Genomic DNA, 18094 nt, shown 5'->3' on the forward strand with positions numbered 1-18094 from the left:
ACTGCGGGCGCGTTTTTTTATGCAGCGCTCGAGAAGCGCTTTACAGCTAATCCTCTGAAACTCGTTTCTAAATGGCCAACGCTGCTCGTGACGTCATTTCGCTATACTTTCGCTGCATAAAAAAACGCGCCCTACCTGTATACCTGTATGTGTTTCTAGAGAAGGGAGGGGGGCGCCAATAAAGTGTCGTGTCCGGGCGCCAGTTATGTTCGCTACGCCACTGAACAAAACTCAACCTCCCTTAAACCTTTATCACTTTAAGAATGACAGATACCATAGATAGAAACAAAACATACAATAAATTCTGAAGTAATTATAATAAAATGCATAAACCGTATAAAATTTAATGAAATAAACGGACGTCACTAAAGCTCTCCCCTCTCCTTGTCCGACTTGATGTAACCCCTCCCTCCCTCTCTCTTCCCTTCCATTGCGGACGTCATTTATGGACACCCTCTTGATTTGTACATTCACATAAAACCCAGCAATGACAAATTCTTCTTATTGTCGCTGACTCGTCTTCAATATTTACACAGATCGACCCTCATGTGCCGGGTAGAGCGTGCCTCTTTAACCGTTTGTTATTTGAACAAATGAAATACGTGGGATGTTTATTAACAAAAAGCAATCTTAAAGATATTACTTTCTGTTAGTCAAAATAACCACGCTAACGGATTCTTTGTTTTTTCCCATAACTCGTATTTAACATGGAAATGGCTATGCAGTCTTTAAAATATTCAGTAGTACTTAAAGATTTCGCAAAATTTTCGATTAACCCTATACCAAAATTAATCATTATTCGTTTGTAAATTTAAAGAAAGAATTTTTTCCTCTTTGTAAATACCACGTACAGTACAATGAACAGATCATTCTCGGTATTTTTATATATCATAAATTAAAATATTATTGTTTTAAAGAAATTAAGCTTTTTTAGGTAAATCTACACAAAGTACCCTCCTCAACTGTACATGTATTCTTGCATTTACTGTAGGAACAATGTAAGATTATGTACAGAGCAGTGTCTGTTAGCAGGATTGTAATGCCTGACTACATTGTGTCGAGGTTTCTTTTTCCAACTTGGGCTAAAATTGTTGACATAATTAACGATTCAGATAAGGTTGTTACTATTTATTGTCATTATTGCGCCTGAAGTAATGTACCTGGTATGTACAGTACTCGTTTCTACTCCTACATTTTGTAGAATGGTATAAAATAGAAATATGAGGGGGGAGAGATTTTCCGGAACAAAAATATTGAGGGATATATCCCCTCTGCCCTCTGCGCACAACTGAATCTCCAAAACAGAGGGAAACATTCGGACAAAGCATGTAGCAGTAAAGAGTTTCTAACGTCCTGACTAAATAGACAAAACGTTGGCTATAACCGGCCTAAACAGTTAAATTATTTCATTTGTTTAATATTCATTCAATTATTTTATAAACAATTTTCCCGGCTTAAAATAATAATTAATGAAAAAGTAACACGAAAAATGGAAATATTAGATTATCTGGAAATTGTTTGGTGGGTATGCTAAATTTCTAAATAATAATGTAGGAAAGGAATGGGAACATTTTTTTGACAATATCTGCGGTGTATTATGCACTAAAATATGGGGTACTATAGAAATATGAGGAGGATTAGTTGGACTGAAATTACAAATGAAGATGTTTTATCAAGATTAGAAACTTTAAAAAACTCTTCTAAAAAAACAGACCTAATGAAAAGGAAGCTAATATTTTCCAGAGATATTATCAGAGAAAGTTCAGGCTGGTTAATGAAGATTATAATCCGGAGAAAAAAGAAAGAAAAGAAACGATCAAGATTAATTTGGAAAGATAATGTAAGAAAGTAACCAGAAGTCGCAAATTTGGAAATCTAGAAACATAAAGTTCTGCAATTCGTCTTCTCTTTTCATTTGGACTCTTTCTGCTCTGTGGACCCTAAGAGAGAATCATAAATCATATTCGTAATGAATTTGGCCAGGTTACAGTGGGAGCGGCTGGGTAATGAGAGACGGTTCCGACATATCCGGAACAGACTCCCGGAGAAAATTTTCTAGGTTAGCTCTTCCAGATTCGATTCTGGGTCCACCAGAGTCATTAATGATCAAAAAGTACCCAAAGACTGGCTAATACAAAAATTTTAAATCGGAATTAGCACAAAGTTGCTGTTGAGAACAAATCACACAGGAACACTCCTAAAAATTATTATAGTGACAACTGGAATAACTTATTATTAAAACCATGGGGTAATATAAGTAAAACTGTAGAAATAAAGTTAGTTTTGTTAAAACGTATGGGCTAGTACAAGTAAAACTTTAAAAATAAATATTATCTCATTAAAATGTACAAAAATGACAGTGGATGCTTTTACACCTTATTTTTAACCAGTTTTAATTGGTTTTAAGATTTTCATGTTTATTACCTATTTTAGTCAAATTTATTAGTAAGAAATAAGTTTTCTTAAATGTCAATCAACCAAGCTAAACTATCGAGCCTAACGTCAATTACCAAAAAATAAGAAGAAAAAAATAAATAAATTATGCTAAATTTTCGTTTTTAGATCCTAGACGTATAAAAACTTCCCATTTATTTAATATTGTTAGTCATAATTCCTTCCTCATTTACTTTAGACGTTTATTAATAGTAATAACTTTTGACCTTCGTCACCGACATTTTTATCGCAACAACTTGCACAATAGGAAGTGTCCATTGAATGTCAATGCTTAAAGTCATTTGACATTTTATAGGAACGCTTTAAAGTATAAAAGTATATTTTTATTTTGACATGGGCTGCCAAATGAATCGCTGTTGTTGCTTCAATAATACTCAAGATGCATCTTTTGCTGTGGGAGTATACACTGCGGTATGTAATAAATTTTATTATTTTATTTATAATAATTTATATGAAATATGCCTACAATTACAAGTTCAAAGTTTACACTTTTTATATCGAATTTCATATGCAAATTAGACAATACAGGTATCTCTTGCTTAACGCGGGATTGGATTAACACGCGAAATTAATTGCGGCAATCCCTTTATATACCGACAGAAATTTTAATCAAGCGATACCTGTATTCTATTATAATCGAATATAAAGTAATGCATTTGAGTGAAAGTCAAAGATAATTTGATTTTTTTTCTTTTTTTGTCTTTTCCTAAATTTGAATCATTTTTATTTGCGGGCAACTTTCTGGGTCGTTTCTAAAATTAACAATATTCAATGGTCGTAGTCTAAATGTACTGTACTTCTCATGGTGAATTTACTAAGCTTAATAATATTAACAGTAACTTCCCGATAGTTCATTTCTTTCAATTTCTGTTAACATGTCTTTCGATTCAATATTAAGTGGTGTAAAGCAAATAAATATGACTTTTTGTTTATTTTGTTAAAATGATTTTAATTACAGATCAAAATCATATTTGCAAATAATGATTATTTTGAATTGAATATTCATTCTTTCCAAATATATATAGGCCTATATTAAACGAATCGATTTTATGTTAAGAAATGAATGATTTATATGTATATATGTAAATTCTGTATGCGTTTATAATATATATGTTACAGTCAAAACCCGTTTTTAGTTAGAGCGCATTTTAATTAGTTGAAACTAGTTTATACTGGATGTCTTTGTTAAAATCTGTTTTGTCTAGTTAAAACTAGTTTTAACTCAAATTCATTTTTGACTAGCAGTAAATTCTAGTTTTAACTAGACAAAACGGGTTTTAACAAAGACATCCAGTATAAACTACAGTAGAGCATCGATTATCCGACTCAATTGGGGACTGGAGTTGGTCGGATAACCGAAAAGTATGAAAAAATACACTATCCCATGTAATTAGTATATTAGTATAGCGCTATTAACCTATATCGCGTTAAATTTTCATCGATGTTAAGCCTAACAAAATTTCTTTTTGGGGATACTATAGATTACCACCTATGGAATTTCGGGTGTTTGGGTATATATCTGAACTCAGGGGACCGAGACGAGTTCAACGATAACCTACTTTTGGACCGGAGACGAAAAATAAAAAAGTTATCATACTTTTTTGGCGATCGCGCGATGATCGGGAGTCGCGTCGCTCTCTCCGCTAAGTCGGCCTCGCTATCGCGATCGGGAGTCGCGTCGCTTGCCGTTAAAATGCATTTTATGCCATTATCTCCATTATCAACACTTCTAATTTCATCCACTCTGCATCTATTACCCTTTTTGGGTGTACTATAAATTACTATCTATGGAATTTCAGGACTTTGATTATATATTGGCATTCAGGGGACCGAGACGAGTTCAACGGTACCCTATTTTTGGACCGGAGACGAAAAATAAAAAAGTTATCATACTTTTTCACTTACCATATTTTTTTAATGCTCTCATGAAGACGACACCATAGTTGCTAGTACTGCCATCTTGCGGTAAAGTCTGCAAACCATGACGTCGGACTACGGTCATCTCCCGGAGGGTTAAACAGGCGATACGAGAGCGGAGAGAGCGACGCGACTTCCGATCATCGCACGATCGCCATTTCGGTTAATGTTACTTATGGCAGCGAACATGGCGGCCCGACTGACCTTTCGTATGGGCGCCACCACACGCCGCCATGTGCTAAACTAGTGATCGATTCACGGTAGTTCTTGAACAAAGTAAAAAAAGGGGGAAACGTCTACTAAAGGCAATTTTAACGGCAAGCGACGGGACTCCCGATCGCGATAGCGAGGCCGACTTAGCGGAGAGCGACGCGACTCCCTATCATCGCGCGATCGCCGAAAAAAGTATCATAACTTTTTTATTATTTTTCGTCTCCGGTCCAAAAGTAGGGTATCGTTGAACTCGTCTCGGTCCCCTCAGTTCAGATATATTCTCAAAGACCCGAAATTCCATAGATAGCAATCTATAGTATCCCCACTTTTTTGCTTTACGAAGGAAACTTTGATCTTGTAACCACTCGATACATGTTTCCTTATCTTTGACTACTTCTTATGCTAGCTTAAGGAGCTTCATTTTGAAAATTGCTGCGTAGAAAATAGAAAATTAAGCAGACGACACCGTAATTGGAAGCAACGCCACCTAGTGGTAAAAATGTGCAAACCAAACTAGTTAAATAAATAAATAACTTAGGTCAAATTATTTAACTAAGTTAACTAACTTAAATAACCCAACTTAGTTAAATAAATAAAATTAAATATCAATAAATAACTAAGCTAAATAGAAAAAAGAAAATTAAGCAGACGACACCGTAGTTGCTAGTGCCGCCATCTTGCGGTAAAGTCTGCAAACCATTAAAAACAGTTACGTGAAAGGTAAGAAATTGCACGAACAGTCAAACGCTACCTCCTGTTTTTTCTTTTGTTCAAGAACTACCGTGAATCAATAACTAGTGACGTTTAGCACATGGCGACCTGCCGACGGCTCCTCTCCGGGAAGTCAGTCGAGAGCAGTCGGCACGGCCGCCATGTTCGCTGCCATAAGTAACATTAACCGAAATGGTAAATATGATAACTTTCTTATTTTTCGTCTCCGGTCCAAAAGTAAGGAGATGTGAACTGAGGTGACCGAGACGAGTTCAACAATACTCTACTTTTGGACCGGAGACGAAAAATAAAAAAGTTGTTATACTTTTTTCCGGCTATCGCGCGATGATCGGAAGTCGCCTCGCTCTCTCCGCTCTCGTATCACGTGTTTAACCCTCCGGGAGATGACCGTAGTCCGACGTCATGGTTTGCAGACTTTACCGCAAGATGGCAGAACTAGCAACTATGGTGCCATCTCCACGAGAGCATTAAAAAAGTATGGTAAGTGAAAAAGTATGATAACTTTTTTATTTTTTGTCTCCGGTCCAAAAATAGGGTACCGTTGAACTCGTCTCGGTCCCCTGAGTTCAAATATATAATCAAAGTCCTGAAATTCCATAGGTGGTAATCTATAGTACACCCTTCTTTTTACATAATAATCGTCGCTATTGTATCGTTAAAAATTTTTTCTTTATTTTGCACAGAATAAATACAGTACTGTACTGTATATTGAAAAATATAAAACAAAAAAATATATATTCGGGTTACATATTTTACATAAAATAGGCCTATACATTAGAAAAAAAAGTCAAAATTTTCTTTTGCTTCTCAGCTGACCCTCGTTTTTTTGCCGCTAAATCTCGCACACGTTTTAAAAACAGCAATTGGATAGCGTCGTTAAATAAAATTAAGCCTCGTTTAAATACTCACCTCCCTTTCATGGTCGAGTCATGTTGCCAGCTAAAACACGCAAAAACTTAACAAAAATAATATTAAAGTAGCCAAGACATAGGCAAATATTGTAGCGCCACATCACTAGCGGACATTTGAATTTGCCGACTAGAACGCGGTCGGTTAACCGATGTGACGGTTGATCCGGGGTCGGATAAACGACGCTCTACTGTAGTTGAAACTACAGTAAAGCATTGTTTATCCGAATCAATTAGGGACTGGGTTGTTTGGATAACCGATTATGTACGAAAAAATATATTAACCTGTCCGATGTTGAAATTTTTCTCCGTTGCGTGTCGCTTCGTGTTGAATTTTCGTCGATTTTAAGCCTAACAAAAATTTTTATAATAATAATCGAGGCTATTGTATCGTTAAAAATTATTTATTTAGTTTTGTACAAACAAAATAAATATATTGAAAAATATAAAAACAAAAATTATACTTTAGAAGTAGGCATCTTCCTCCGCTTACCATCTTATCCCGAATCACTCTATTTGTTGCAGTCAAAACCAGTTTTTAGTTATGATGCGTTTTAACTACAGTAGAGCGTCGTTTATCCGAAAATCGGTTATCCGAACTCTTTTCAGTCAGACTATGTCGTGCTGAACCGAACTTTTTTGATACTAGATAAATCTAGTAAAATGACGCTATACTGTAGTTTTTTTTTTAACTCTTTCCGCCCTGTGGGCACTAAGAGGGCCTCTTTTAGTAGGCCCATTATGGGTTCGGCCAGGCCCACAATGGGGCGACCGGGTGGTGAGGGACGGGGCCCGACATATCCGAACGGACCGCCCCCCGAAAAATTCCTGGGGATTATTCGAGCCGTTCGGATTCGATCCCGGGTCCCCCAGAGCGGTAGGCTGCCACCTTTACCGCTCGGCCATCCGGCCGTCTTTCTATACTGTAGTTAAAACGCATCCTAACTAAAAACTGGTTTTGACTGCAACATATAGAGTGATTCGGGGTAAGATGGTAAGTGGGGGAAGATGCCTACTTTTTGATATTTTCAAACGGTGACGTCAGATATTGTCATGTGTTCGTATGATGAATCGTTGGGCCAATATTGAGTGCGGAAAGCTGTAGTTGGCTACCGTTACCTCATTTTCTACATCTGAGAAAAACAAGTAATATTTAAAAAAAAATTAAAGTCAATTCCTACTTAGGTCAACAAAGAAAAATTTTATTTTAGTTACTTTTTATTAAATAATTACAATTAATATAAATATGTATATACATATGACAGAATCACAATATTAAGTGGCAAAATAGAAAGAGAAATCGGAATTGAACCCAAAGCATAAAATTTCTTCAATTTTATTTTTTGAGAAAAATCCTTCATTCTAACCACTAAGCCACAACTGCTAACTCACTCTCGAAAATCATTTGGATAAAACGTCTACTTAAAGCAAAAATTTTCAAAAATTTATCGATTTTCGCAAGAATTGAACTCGCATTCTTCACCTTCACGTAGAAAATAATGAAATCCTTGCATTTTACCGATTGAGCTACTGCCTGTTGATTTCAATTTTCACTACAAACTGCTAAAACTCTATTTAAAGTATTAATTAATAATAAGGTTAATGTTACCCGTGGTATCGAAGATGGCAACGGGGAAATTTTTTCCTTAGATACTAGACAGCGACAGGAAAATTTTCTTCCCTAGATACTAGACGACGACGGGAAAATGTATTAATTTGCGTAATGCGACAGATAATACGGGTACGCCATCTAACGTTTAGATCACTCGGTATTCTACTTCGAGATTATCCATTGTTAATCTGCTTCCAGATTATCACTCGAGATTACCGGAAACGCGGCCATCTCGAACGTAGGGGAAAAAATTTCCCCGTCGCGTCTAGTATCTAGGGAAAAAATTTTCCGTCGCCATCTTCGATACCACAGGTAATATTAACCAATAATTAAATTTAATTAATGAATTAATATTTGAAAAAACTGTATTAACATCAAGTGTCATCCACTACAAGTTTAAAAAAATGTATTTGAACTTGAGTGGATGAATAAAAAGTATTTTATTAACGATTGAAAATTTGAACAAGATATATATATATATAGGGAGGCGAGTGTGAACTAATAGTAGGAAGAATTTAATAAAAGCAAGATAAGAACAATGTTTTTGTTGTGAAATGTTTCTAAAATCATTTTAAAACTAAAAGTTAAAATAGAATTTATTAAAAATTGCGAAAAACAATTAATGTGTGATGTAGTTAAGGTTCTAAAGTTTCCATTGTGAGCTACCGCCGATCCCGATCAGACATGCTAGAACACGTGATTCCACTAGACATCTTACCCTGACAAATGGAAAAGATGCCACATTTTTCTTGGGGTAACATGCCTATTTTTTGTTAATTGAATTCCAATATGCCTATTTTAAATAAATTTTTGTTTTCTCGTTTTATTGCAGAATATGCATAGAAATTATATAAGGACTTTTCAAAAGGGTTTTTGGACTGAAAAAAGCTTTCAGCTAGCTATAGAGCACGTTAGAACGGGCGGGAACTTAACAGTATTTATATACTGTGCTGTTATACTTACTATAAAGTACTTTGTATTACATATGCAATAAATTAAATTTGGTTAAGATATTCGAAAATTAATTTTATGCAATTATATTTGTTATCTTACTCTAATGGCATTTGGCATCTCACCCGAATAATACGGGTGAGATGCCAAATGAGGGAGGGAAAAAATTTCCCGTCGCCATCTTCGATATTACAGGTAATATTAACCAATAATTAAATTTAATTAATGAATTAATATTTGAAAAAACTGTATTAACATCAAGTGTCATTCACTACAAGTTTAAAAAAATGTATTTGAACTTGAGTGGATGAATAAAAAGTATTTTATTAACGATTGAAAATTTTAGGCATCTCACCCGAATAATACGGGTGAGATGCCTAAAATGCCAGACAGTAAAAAAGTCGTCATTGCAAACACAATACATAATTATTTTTGACATACTCCAAAGTTTTATTTGAAAACCACGCTCAAGAATATATTTTTGTTAGAGGCCTCCAAAACTCAAATTATCGCTATAATTTCCTTCATAAGCAGAATATTAGGCATCTTCCCCTGAATCACCATACATAACTTTATTTCCCCAAACATATTTATGTAGCTAAAACTAGTTTTGACTAATGTTAAAAGTTAAAACTAGTTTTATCTAAAATCAAAACATGTACAGCAGTAAATTAACTAGAATTTACTGCTAGTCAAATATGAATTTGAGTTAAAACTAGTTTTAACTAGACAAAACAGGTTTTAACAAAGACATCCAGTATAAACTAGTCTCAACTAGTTAAAACGCGTTCTAACTAAAAACGGGTTTTGACTGTAACATATCAGCTGTGTTATCGGTCGTTGACGGGGATATTTATTTGGTGAAATTATATTTTCTTACCTAAAGAGTATAATTGTGAATGCAAAGAATTGTGTTACAGATTCATTATATTCCTATTAAAGGTGTGGAATATTTTCTAGAAAAACTTATTGAATAACCTCCTGATATCCAACATTTTGTTTTATCATCAGGAGCACAAATGAACAGATTTGCAACTACTAACACGTGAGCACGCAACATAGAGTTGGCCATGTGAAAAGCACTGCATCCCAGGCGAGTCCCACAACTCTCGGGCTTTGGCCTTGAGACTTGTTAATGGTCATTGCAAGGCATAAACCGACTGGAAATTGTAGGCGTTTACATTCGAATGGGTACTTTGTCGGGATTAATGGTATGCTATTAAATGATATATCTGTCCTTCAATTTTGAATGTTGGCATGAAATTTCTTTCAAGTATTTCAGTGGCACCAAAAATTGTCATTTGGAAAGAACTATTGTGCTTTAAAAAATGTTTAGTGTCAGGATGAGTCCCATTTAATAGTGACAGAGAAAGTTCGGGGGCAAGTACAACTTCCAGTTTAACTTTTCCAGAAGGACAACAAATCCCCTGTGATTCATTCTTCCACTTCAAGCACTGCAATACCCACATTCTTTATCTATAGACCCAATATTAGCTGATGATGAATAGTCTAAGAGTGTCATAAATGAAAGCACTTCAGAGTTTTTTTGCGTCAAGGATTTGTCATTTTTGAGTAGGCATAATCTTCGCTCACACAAATAAATAAAACTCGCGTAAATTCAGCTAGGCCTAACGAATCACGAACACAATACGTAACGATTCGAAAACACGCCATATGTACACGTACTGACATCTAGCATGATGACGTCACTTTTTTAATGCCTCGAAGATTTTGCTAATTAACTAATTATAATTTAATGCCAGTTCTTTAAATATAATAGTAAACTTCAATAATACACTTTAATTAGAGATAATGCCTTGACAGGAAGTACTAATTCATGTGTCACCATCTTGTGAAGAAAGACAGACAGAAATCCGTTGCAGTTTTATTTAATTAATAAAAAATCTGTAGGTTTGATTAGTGGTAAACATTCCGGGGATCATAAAGATACTATAGTTAATTTGGTAACGATTGGTTCAGTAGTTTTCATGGTTAGTTGGAACAAACGAAAAACATGTTGTCTCTTTATATAATAGTATAGATATATAAATTTTTTAATGAAGTTTATGCTCTTATAGACTTAATTTATGATAATTGTTGTTATCACGAATAATTTTCTTCGTGGTTGTTGCCACGAAGGAAAATTATTCGTGATTATTGTTGTCACGGATTTGATCTAAGATCCTTTGGCGTTCTAATAAAAGTATTATATCCCTGATCTCTTTAATTGTTATTTTCATTACTAAACTATCTTTTAACTGTAAGTTTACCTTTCAGATCTTTTTATAAAGAATTTTATTACGTTCAGAAAATTTTATAAAGGCATAATACTTTTGTATAAGGTTCGCTTTGCCTTTTAAGTAGATAAATTTCCTTTATTTGTTGTATTAAAATATATTTCTCATCGGTCCATAAAACAAATCAAACACTTTTAATAATATACTCGATTTACAGAATATTTTTAGTGATTTTAAAATCAATTTAATATAGTTTAATCTAAACGGTGACAAACATTTATTTATTTATGTATTTATTTATTGTAATTAAGTCTTTAATAAGTATGCATAAAATATGGTTTATAACGTGCTCTTTTCAATAAAACGGTTTTTAATATTTATATATAATATTATATCTATTGCCATCGCTTTTAATTTTCATTTAATGACTATCTCACGGAATATTCTTGTTCTTTTCGGACTTTTCATATTGAGGTCAACACGATAATCATTTAATAATTTATTTACTTTTAGTTATAAACATATATTTCAATAAATGCCATTGTTTAAGCTCAATAAACTTTCCATTTTTATTATTAATAATTGCTTACATTTTTGAATTTTTATGATTACTTTCCCGGCTGTTAGGCATGTAGTAGAGGGAATGTACGGTGATCGGTCAATTTTCTATATGTATGGATGTTAGTGTGAGCAGGGCCGTTCCTAGGGTATCTGCCGCCCGGGTGCGAGAATAATTTTACCGCCCCTTCCCCCAAAGTTGTTAAAAATTTACAAATAAAAAAGATAAAGTAAATTTAAGTTAAAAAAAATTGTACAAATATACACAGTTTATTTAATAGAATTAGACCTTTTTCGATTATCAGACATCTACCAAAAAAAAAAAAAAAAAAAAAATGAATCCAAGTTATGATTCGTCGAAAAAATTTTGTTTTCGAAGATTTAAAGAAGCATAAATTAATTAAGCTTTGTTTTTCGAAAAATACCAACTTTTGAAAGGAAACTTTACAAAATTTTTTATTTTGTCTGAAAATTTCAACATTTTTAATCAAAACAAAAAAATATTAAGATTATGCTAATCTTTAGTTAAACTATATTTTACTAATAAAAAAAAAGAAAAATGTTTTTTACTATTGTTATTATGTTGGTATTATTATTTAAGTTATGAATTTGTTACACAATATAAATTTAATTTAACAAAATATTATTTAAATTTTATTTAACCGCGCAAAAACAAAATATAATCAAATTAATGTATGTACTCACCTTTAATTTTTACTGTCTCTCTAACCACGATATCAAACAAAAACTTTTTAAGCTGTTGCGATTTACACGATTACACGTTTAAAATTAAAATAAAAGAAATTATCCTGGTGCGTGCATTTCTATGCTTTGACCACAGACGAGTATTTTCCTGTAAAATCTTCCTCGCGACCGACGTGAAAAATAGCTTAAGACGAGTTAAAACAAGAAACTGTTATACTTGCCACTTGTTGTGGCCTGAATAAGTTGTGTATATAAAATTTGAATTTGAAATATAATTAATAATATTTAGAATAGTACATATATTCAAATTATATTAGAATAGTAGTATTTTAATGATAATATTTAGAATAATATTTATGTATTATATTAATTTAATGATAAATTAATTTTTCCCTTTTTTTTAAAGCGGCTCGCGCCGCCTCCTAGGCTTGCCGCCCGGGTGCCCCGCACCCTCTGCACCCCCGGGTCGGAACGGCCCTGAGTGTGAGTGTGGGGGACACGATTTTCTTCATATACTTTGAGGCTTAATAACTCCTGGGCTTTTTGTTGAAAATTTATGAAATTTTTCAGGATGGTTTGTGTATAAGGGGTATTGATGTTATTAAATTTTGATGGCTAAAAGTCGAAGGATGGGATGATAGACGGGGGTCATCTGTCATTTCCCAAATGTGGCGGACTTAATGAAGATTTTACTCGTTATTAACATTTACGATTTCTTATAAAAATTCATTTCTACCCTCAAAAGTAAGCCTTTTTCTATTTTATAATAATTAAGAATATAAAATTTTTATTAAAACATCATAATTGATGGCGCCGCACGCAATGTTGTTGCCCGGAAAATTACGTAACTCATTGCTGGATTTTTTTAATCTCTCACATCTATGTTTATTAAAGAAGAAATTTTCGTAAAGAAATTACAAATTATACTTTATGCTCTTTCATTTAAATATTTAATTTCTTTGAGTTCCTTCTATGTAAAATTCATTATAATCAACTCTCAGGAGACGATACATTATATGAATAATGCAACAGGAAGAACTGATAAAGCTTTACACTGAACTTGACCAATTTATAGTGAAATATGATCGAGCTTCAAGAGTCAAAAGCAACGATGATAAACCCTATTATATGTACCACATTTTTATTCTTTAATAAAATTTTATTAATTATCCTTATAAAATCAGGCTGTAAAACATACTTTAGTTATTAATTGCAATGTAATGGACGTTCCAGGTTATTTCTTTTTGTAAGCAATATACAATAGCATTTATTTGGGGACAAGCACAAAATTGCTATGTAGAACTTATCTGTAAAAGGGAAGTGAATTTCTGTTGTACAACATAAAGTCTAGCCTACATTATACATCAATATGCAGCAATAATTGAAAGATTTTATCGTAGAAATGGGTAATTTATACTGCGGAAATTAGAAATGTTTTTACGTTTTAACAGGCCATATTATTCACTATCGACTAATCGCTGCGATTGACTAATTGGCCATGTCTGATTTACACAAACCAGTCAGCCAGTTACGTCATCTGTGGAAAAATATTATATTGCTACTGTATTATTTATGTAATTTATTTTTAAAAGTACGTCTTACTTGTAAATTATATTATCTGCATTCTATAGGCCTATCCACCAGGAAGTTTGAATAATAGTTTGTATAAATTAATTTTATTTTTTTATATTTGTCTTTTTATTATCATGCTTTATACTTTCTTTTTTCGTTGTTATTTTTAAACAGTTTTATAGAATGTACTTGGTTAATTATTTAACATTAAAATAGCCAAAAGATGATCTGTTTGAACTTTCTTATTAATTATAATATTATATGATTGTATTATTACTGATTTTATTTAAATACATACAGTGGTGGTCAAAAGTTTAGGACCACTATGCAATTTTTCGTATAAATGCCTTTAACTGGAAAATTTAAATGACTAATGCGATGCTATATTGTTAAATTTATAGAAACATTTTTAAAAGCAATGTATAGGTCAAGTATCGATAAATAAATATTTTATGAAAATTACCTCTGTTCAAACTACATATATTTTTACTTTGGACAAAAGTATGGAACCAGAACAAAGTCGAACCAAAATTTTTTATGACTGCTATGCATCTTCTTGGAAAAGAATCAGCTAAATGTTCACAAAATTCCTTTGGAATTAAGATCAAAACTTTTTATATAGCCTCAAATAATTAATTTTTATTTTTTGAATTTTTCTTTATTAATTGCAGTTTTTACAATACTCCATAACGTAAGTCCGGCGATTTTGCAGGCCATTCAAGTAATTTAATATAATTATCTTGAAACTACTTTTGAATCAAGTTACTGGTGTGTTTGGGATCATTACCAAGTTGGAATTTCCGTGTTAAAGGTAAATTAACGTCAACCTAAAAAGCATCACGTTTTGTATTGATGTTGATCCATTTTTCCATTTATTTGATGGACTGAATCAATTTCATGTTGCGAGTAGCATCACTACACCATGCCATCTCCAAACTTCGCTGGGGACACGGTCAACTGGGCAATGGACAACTTGGCTACCGCCAATTGGACGCCGGACATCTGGGAAAAATACGACAGTTTTTATTGTTTTCTTTATTAAATTCACCATTATTTTCTATTGATCTACTACCCGGTAAATTTAAATAATATTTTTTAAGAAACGAGTTAAAGAAACGATTTTACAATTATTACAAACATATTTATACATGTTACATTATTTATTTATTTTTTACAAGTAAATAGAAAAATCCCAAAAGGCAGTTGATATGTACCACCAAAATTAACAGATATAGGCTACATAAAAACAAAGACAACAATTACATAAAATTAAAAATACATTACATTATACGTTAAGTACAATATACATTAAAACAAAAAAGTATAAAAGTTCTTCGAAAGAACTGCTTTTCTTTCATGTGCTTGTTAACCGTCGCCCACTTTATTGTCCACTGTGAATCGCCTAGTTGACTGAAACCCAGCTTTCGAGTAACTACTTACTGTAGGCTGCACAGGATGAAAGTCCTCTCCTTTGCTGAGTTGACGTACTCTCATCACTACCAAATAGATTTATTTTCGTTTCGTCAGACCACAAAATGTTTTGCTACTGATCCAGTTTACACGAGTCCTTGCAAATGCCAACCTGGTTTTTCTATTTTTTACAGAGACAAATGGCTTCTTCCTGAAAATTCTTCAAAATAATTGGAATTCATTTAACTTGCATCTAATAGTGCGCCACTAAAAATAATCATATTACATTCGGCCATTTTTATTTGCAGGCTTCTCGGTGCGAGATTTCGATTTCTTTTTGACATTCCATGCATCCGGCGGTCAGTACGCTCATCAGCTTTTTGTGGCTGTCCAGGCTTTGGACGACTCATAAAACCACCAGTTTCATTAAATATTTGCACTGCTCGCATCACTGTAAATGCAAAATAAACATTTCAAAAATTCCTGCAACGAGTTGCATAACTTTCTTGGTAACATTTAAAATTGCATATAGTGCCATCTGTTATGAAATTTTATTAAAAAGTTTATATTATTAATTATTACAAAATGGCAAAAGGCTTAATTTTGAGGGTAGAGATGAGTTTTATAAGAAATTGTAAATGCTAAATAACGAGTAAAATCTTCATTAAGTAAGACCCCACTCGTGATATGACACACGGCGCCTTCTATCTCCCCACCCACTCGACGTTTAGCTACCAAAATTTAATAGCACCAATTTCCCTAATACACAAATCTCCCTGCAAAATTTCGGAAATTTTCGACAAAAAGTTCAGTAATTATTAAGCTTCAAAGTGGTAAACAAAATCGGTCTTCCTCCACATAAATATCCATACATACAGGTAAAACAACACAAAATATTTGCATTTCTTGACATTTTAGGTCCAAAAATGTAAAAATCCTCGGAGTCATTTTTGATCGATCGCCTCATTTATATATAACAGCCGGAAAAGTAGAATATACCGCATTTTCATACATTCCTACATACGTGCGTAGATAAAAATCTTTAATCTATGTAATTTAAAATATCAAATAATAGATTTAAATGTATTTCCATTCAGAAACTATTTATACCCTACAGATTATATCTCTGATTGGCATTATTTCTGTATCAGTCACCTTCGCTTCTTCGTATCAGTCATCTTACCCAAACAGAATTTGTGAGTATAAATATAATAAATACTATGATGCATTCTCGAACAAATTTCTGTATCAAGCTCAAAGAAAAACTCAAAATTACTTTTATCATCTTCATTGATTCAGATATTACGCTCTACGCTCTGGCTGTGGTTATCGAAGTATTGTTTTTCCTTATCAGTATAATCCTCCTGTATGGTATTAAAAAAGTTAGTTGTTGCTATATTCAACAGTTTCAGTTTAAAATTTCAATTTATTGAATATTTTAATAATATTGTTTTTAAGGAAAATCGTTTACTGATGATTCCGTGGATGGTGTGGATGATTATTAATATCGTTGTGCAATTTATTGGCGTCATTATGCTTGGTACAGTCATAGGCCACGTGTTGCAACCGGTAAGTTGTTTCATTCTTGCAACAAACAAACGATTATGTCTGTAACTAAGAACTTGTTCAATGTTTCAGATTATTTTAGTGCTCTTGGTAATACTTTTGTTAACAATCGGTTTAGACGTAAGTACATTTTAAAAAAAATAAATTATAATCCGTTTGTTAAGAGTTCAAGTCATAACAGTATAGTCATGCATCATTAACATAATTTATCATTTGTTATGACAATAAAATAAATTATATTAAGGCTGATTGTAACCTCTTTGATTATGTACGTGATAAATTTATAGCGTTAAAATTTAATGCTTTTTTCTATGGGAAAATCCTTTAGCAAACCTTCTCGAAAACGGAAGCAGATAGAACCAAACAGTTTTTTGAGTTAGGATCTTATTTAATTCTTCTATTAACGTACTGTACGGTACAGTACGTTTATAGAAGAATTAAATAAGATCCTAACTCAAAAAAGTTGGTTCTAACTGCTTCCGTTTTTCGCATAGGGGAAAAACCATTACATTTTTAACGCAATTTGCTGGAGATCGCATATATAACCAGTCATAATCAGTCTTAAAATACGTTATGTAATAAAATATTTACGACGTTTAGCTTTAATCTAGACATAACACAACTTATTGCATTTCCTTTATTTTCAGATAACTTGCTTCATTGTAGTCAATACTCACTACCAGTATTTAACTTCTTCTTCGGGCGTAAACAATGAAGTTCCACTGAGCTATCAGAAATTACTGATATCTTCCTCGTAATTTAGGTATAACTATGCGTGTATATTTACCAGATTGCTTATCAATGCTGAAAGTTGTTGAAATATGTTGAAAATATTCAGTTAACAATGCTTGCTGAATTAACCATTTTTATTTCCCGCTTTACATTATTAATCTAAGAAAATGATTATCATAAGCTTTTCAAAATATACTTAATCATTCTTTGAAAGATATTCGTGAATTCTAATGATTCAATTGGATGCTATTTGAAAAGTCTTGATAGACTTTTATGAATATTGTTAAAATAAATGTTTTTTATACGCTTTTTATTAATTTTGTTTGTGTGTCTGCATGACTGTTTGTCAGATAAAATTTTCTCACTTAATTTTCACCAATTTCCTAATTAAATGCTAAACCAAAAAGAATTTCGATCATTCAGTGTTACATATGAAAAACTAAAAAGTAGAAAAATTCTAAAGTAAGGCTTTTTATTCTCATAAATTCACTAAAAGGTAAAAAATAATAATAAGGTAAATAATTTTT

At 32.6% G+C, this 18094-nt stretch overlaps 1 protein-coding gene across 2 annotated transcripts; it reads left to right on the forward strand.

The window, feature by feature from the left end:
* Window positions 1–2632: 2632 nt before the first annotated feature.
* Window positions 2633–17880, forward strand: LOC136981242 (uncharacterized). Of its 2 annotated transcripts, XM_067277520.1 has the most exons (6): window positions 2636–2865; window positions 16387–16465; window positions 16569–16651; window positions 16728–16838; window positions 16908–16955; window positions 17483–17880. In XM_067277520.1, the coding sequence occupies exons 1-6, from the start codon at window positions 2788–2790 to the stop codon at window positions 17591–17593; spliced, it is 510 nt and encodes a 169-aa protein (XP_067133621.1). In that variant the 5' UTR covers window positions 2636–2787; the 3' UTR covers window positions 17594–17880. The 2 variants fall into 2 exon arrangements, with proteins under 2 accessions (XP_067133622.1, XP_067133621.1); XM_067277521.1 differs by lacking the exon at window positions 16908–16955 and having other exon boundaries at window positions 2633–2865.
* The last annotated feature ends 214 nt before the right edge of the window (window positions 17881–18094 follow it).

The sequence above is a fragment of the Centruroides vittatus genome, unplaced genomic scaffold (assembly GCF_030686945.1).
Source record: "Centruroides vittatus isolate TY-2023 unplaced genomic scaffold, ASM3068694v2 contig_749, whole genome shotgun sequence".
NCBI classification, from domain to species: domain Eukaryota; kingdom Metazoa; phylum Arthropoda; class Arachnida; order Scorpiones; family Buthidae; genus Centruroides; species Centruroides vittatus.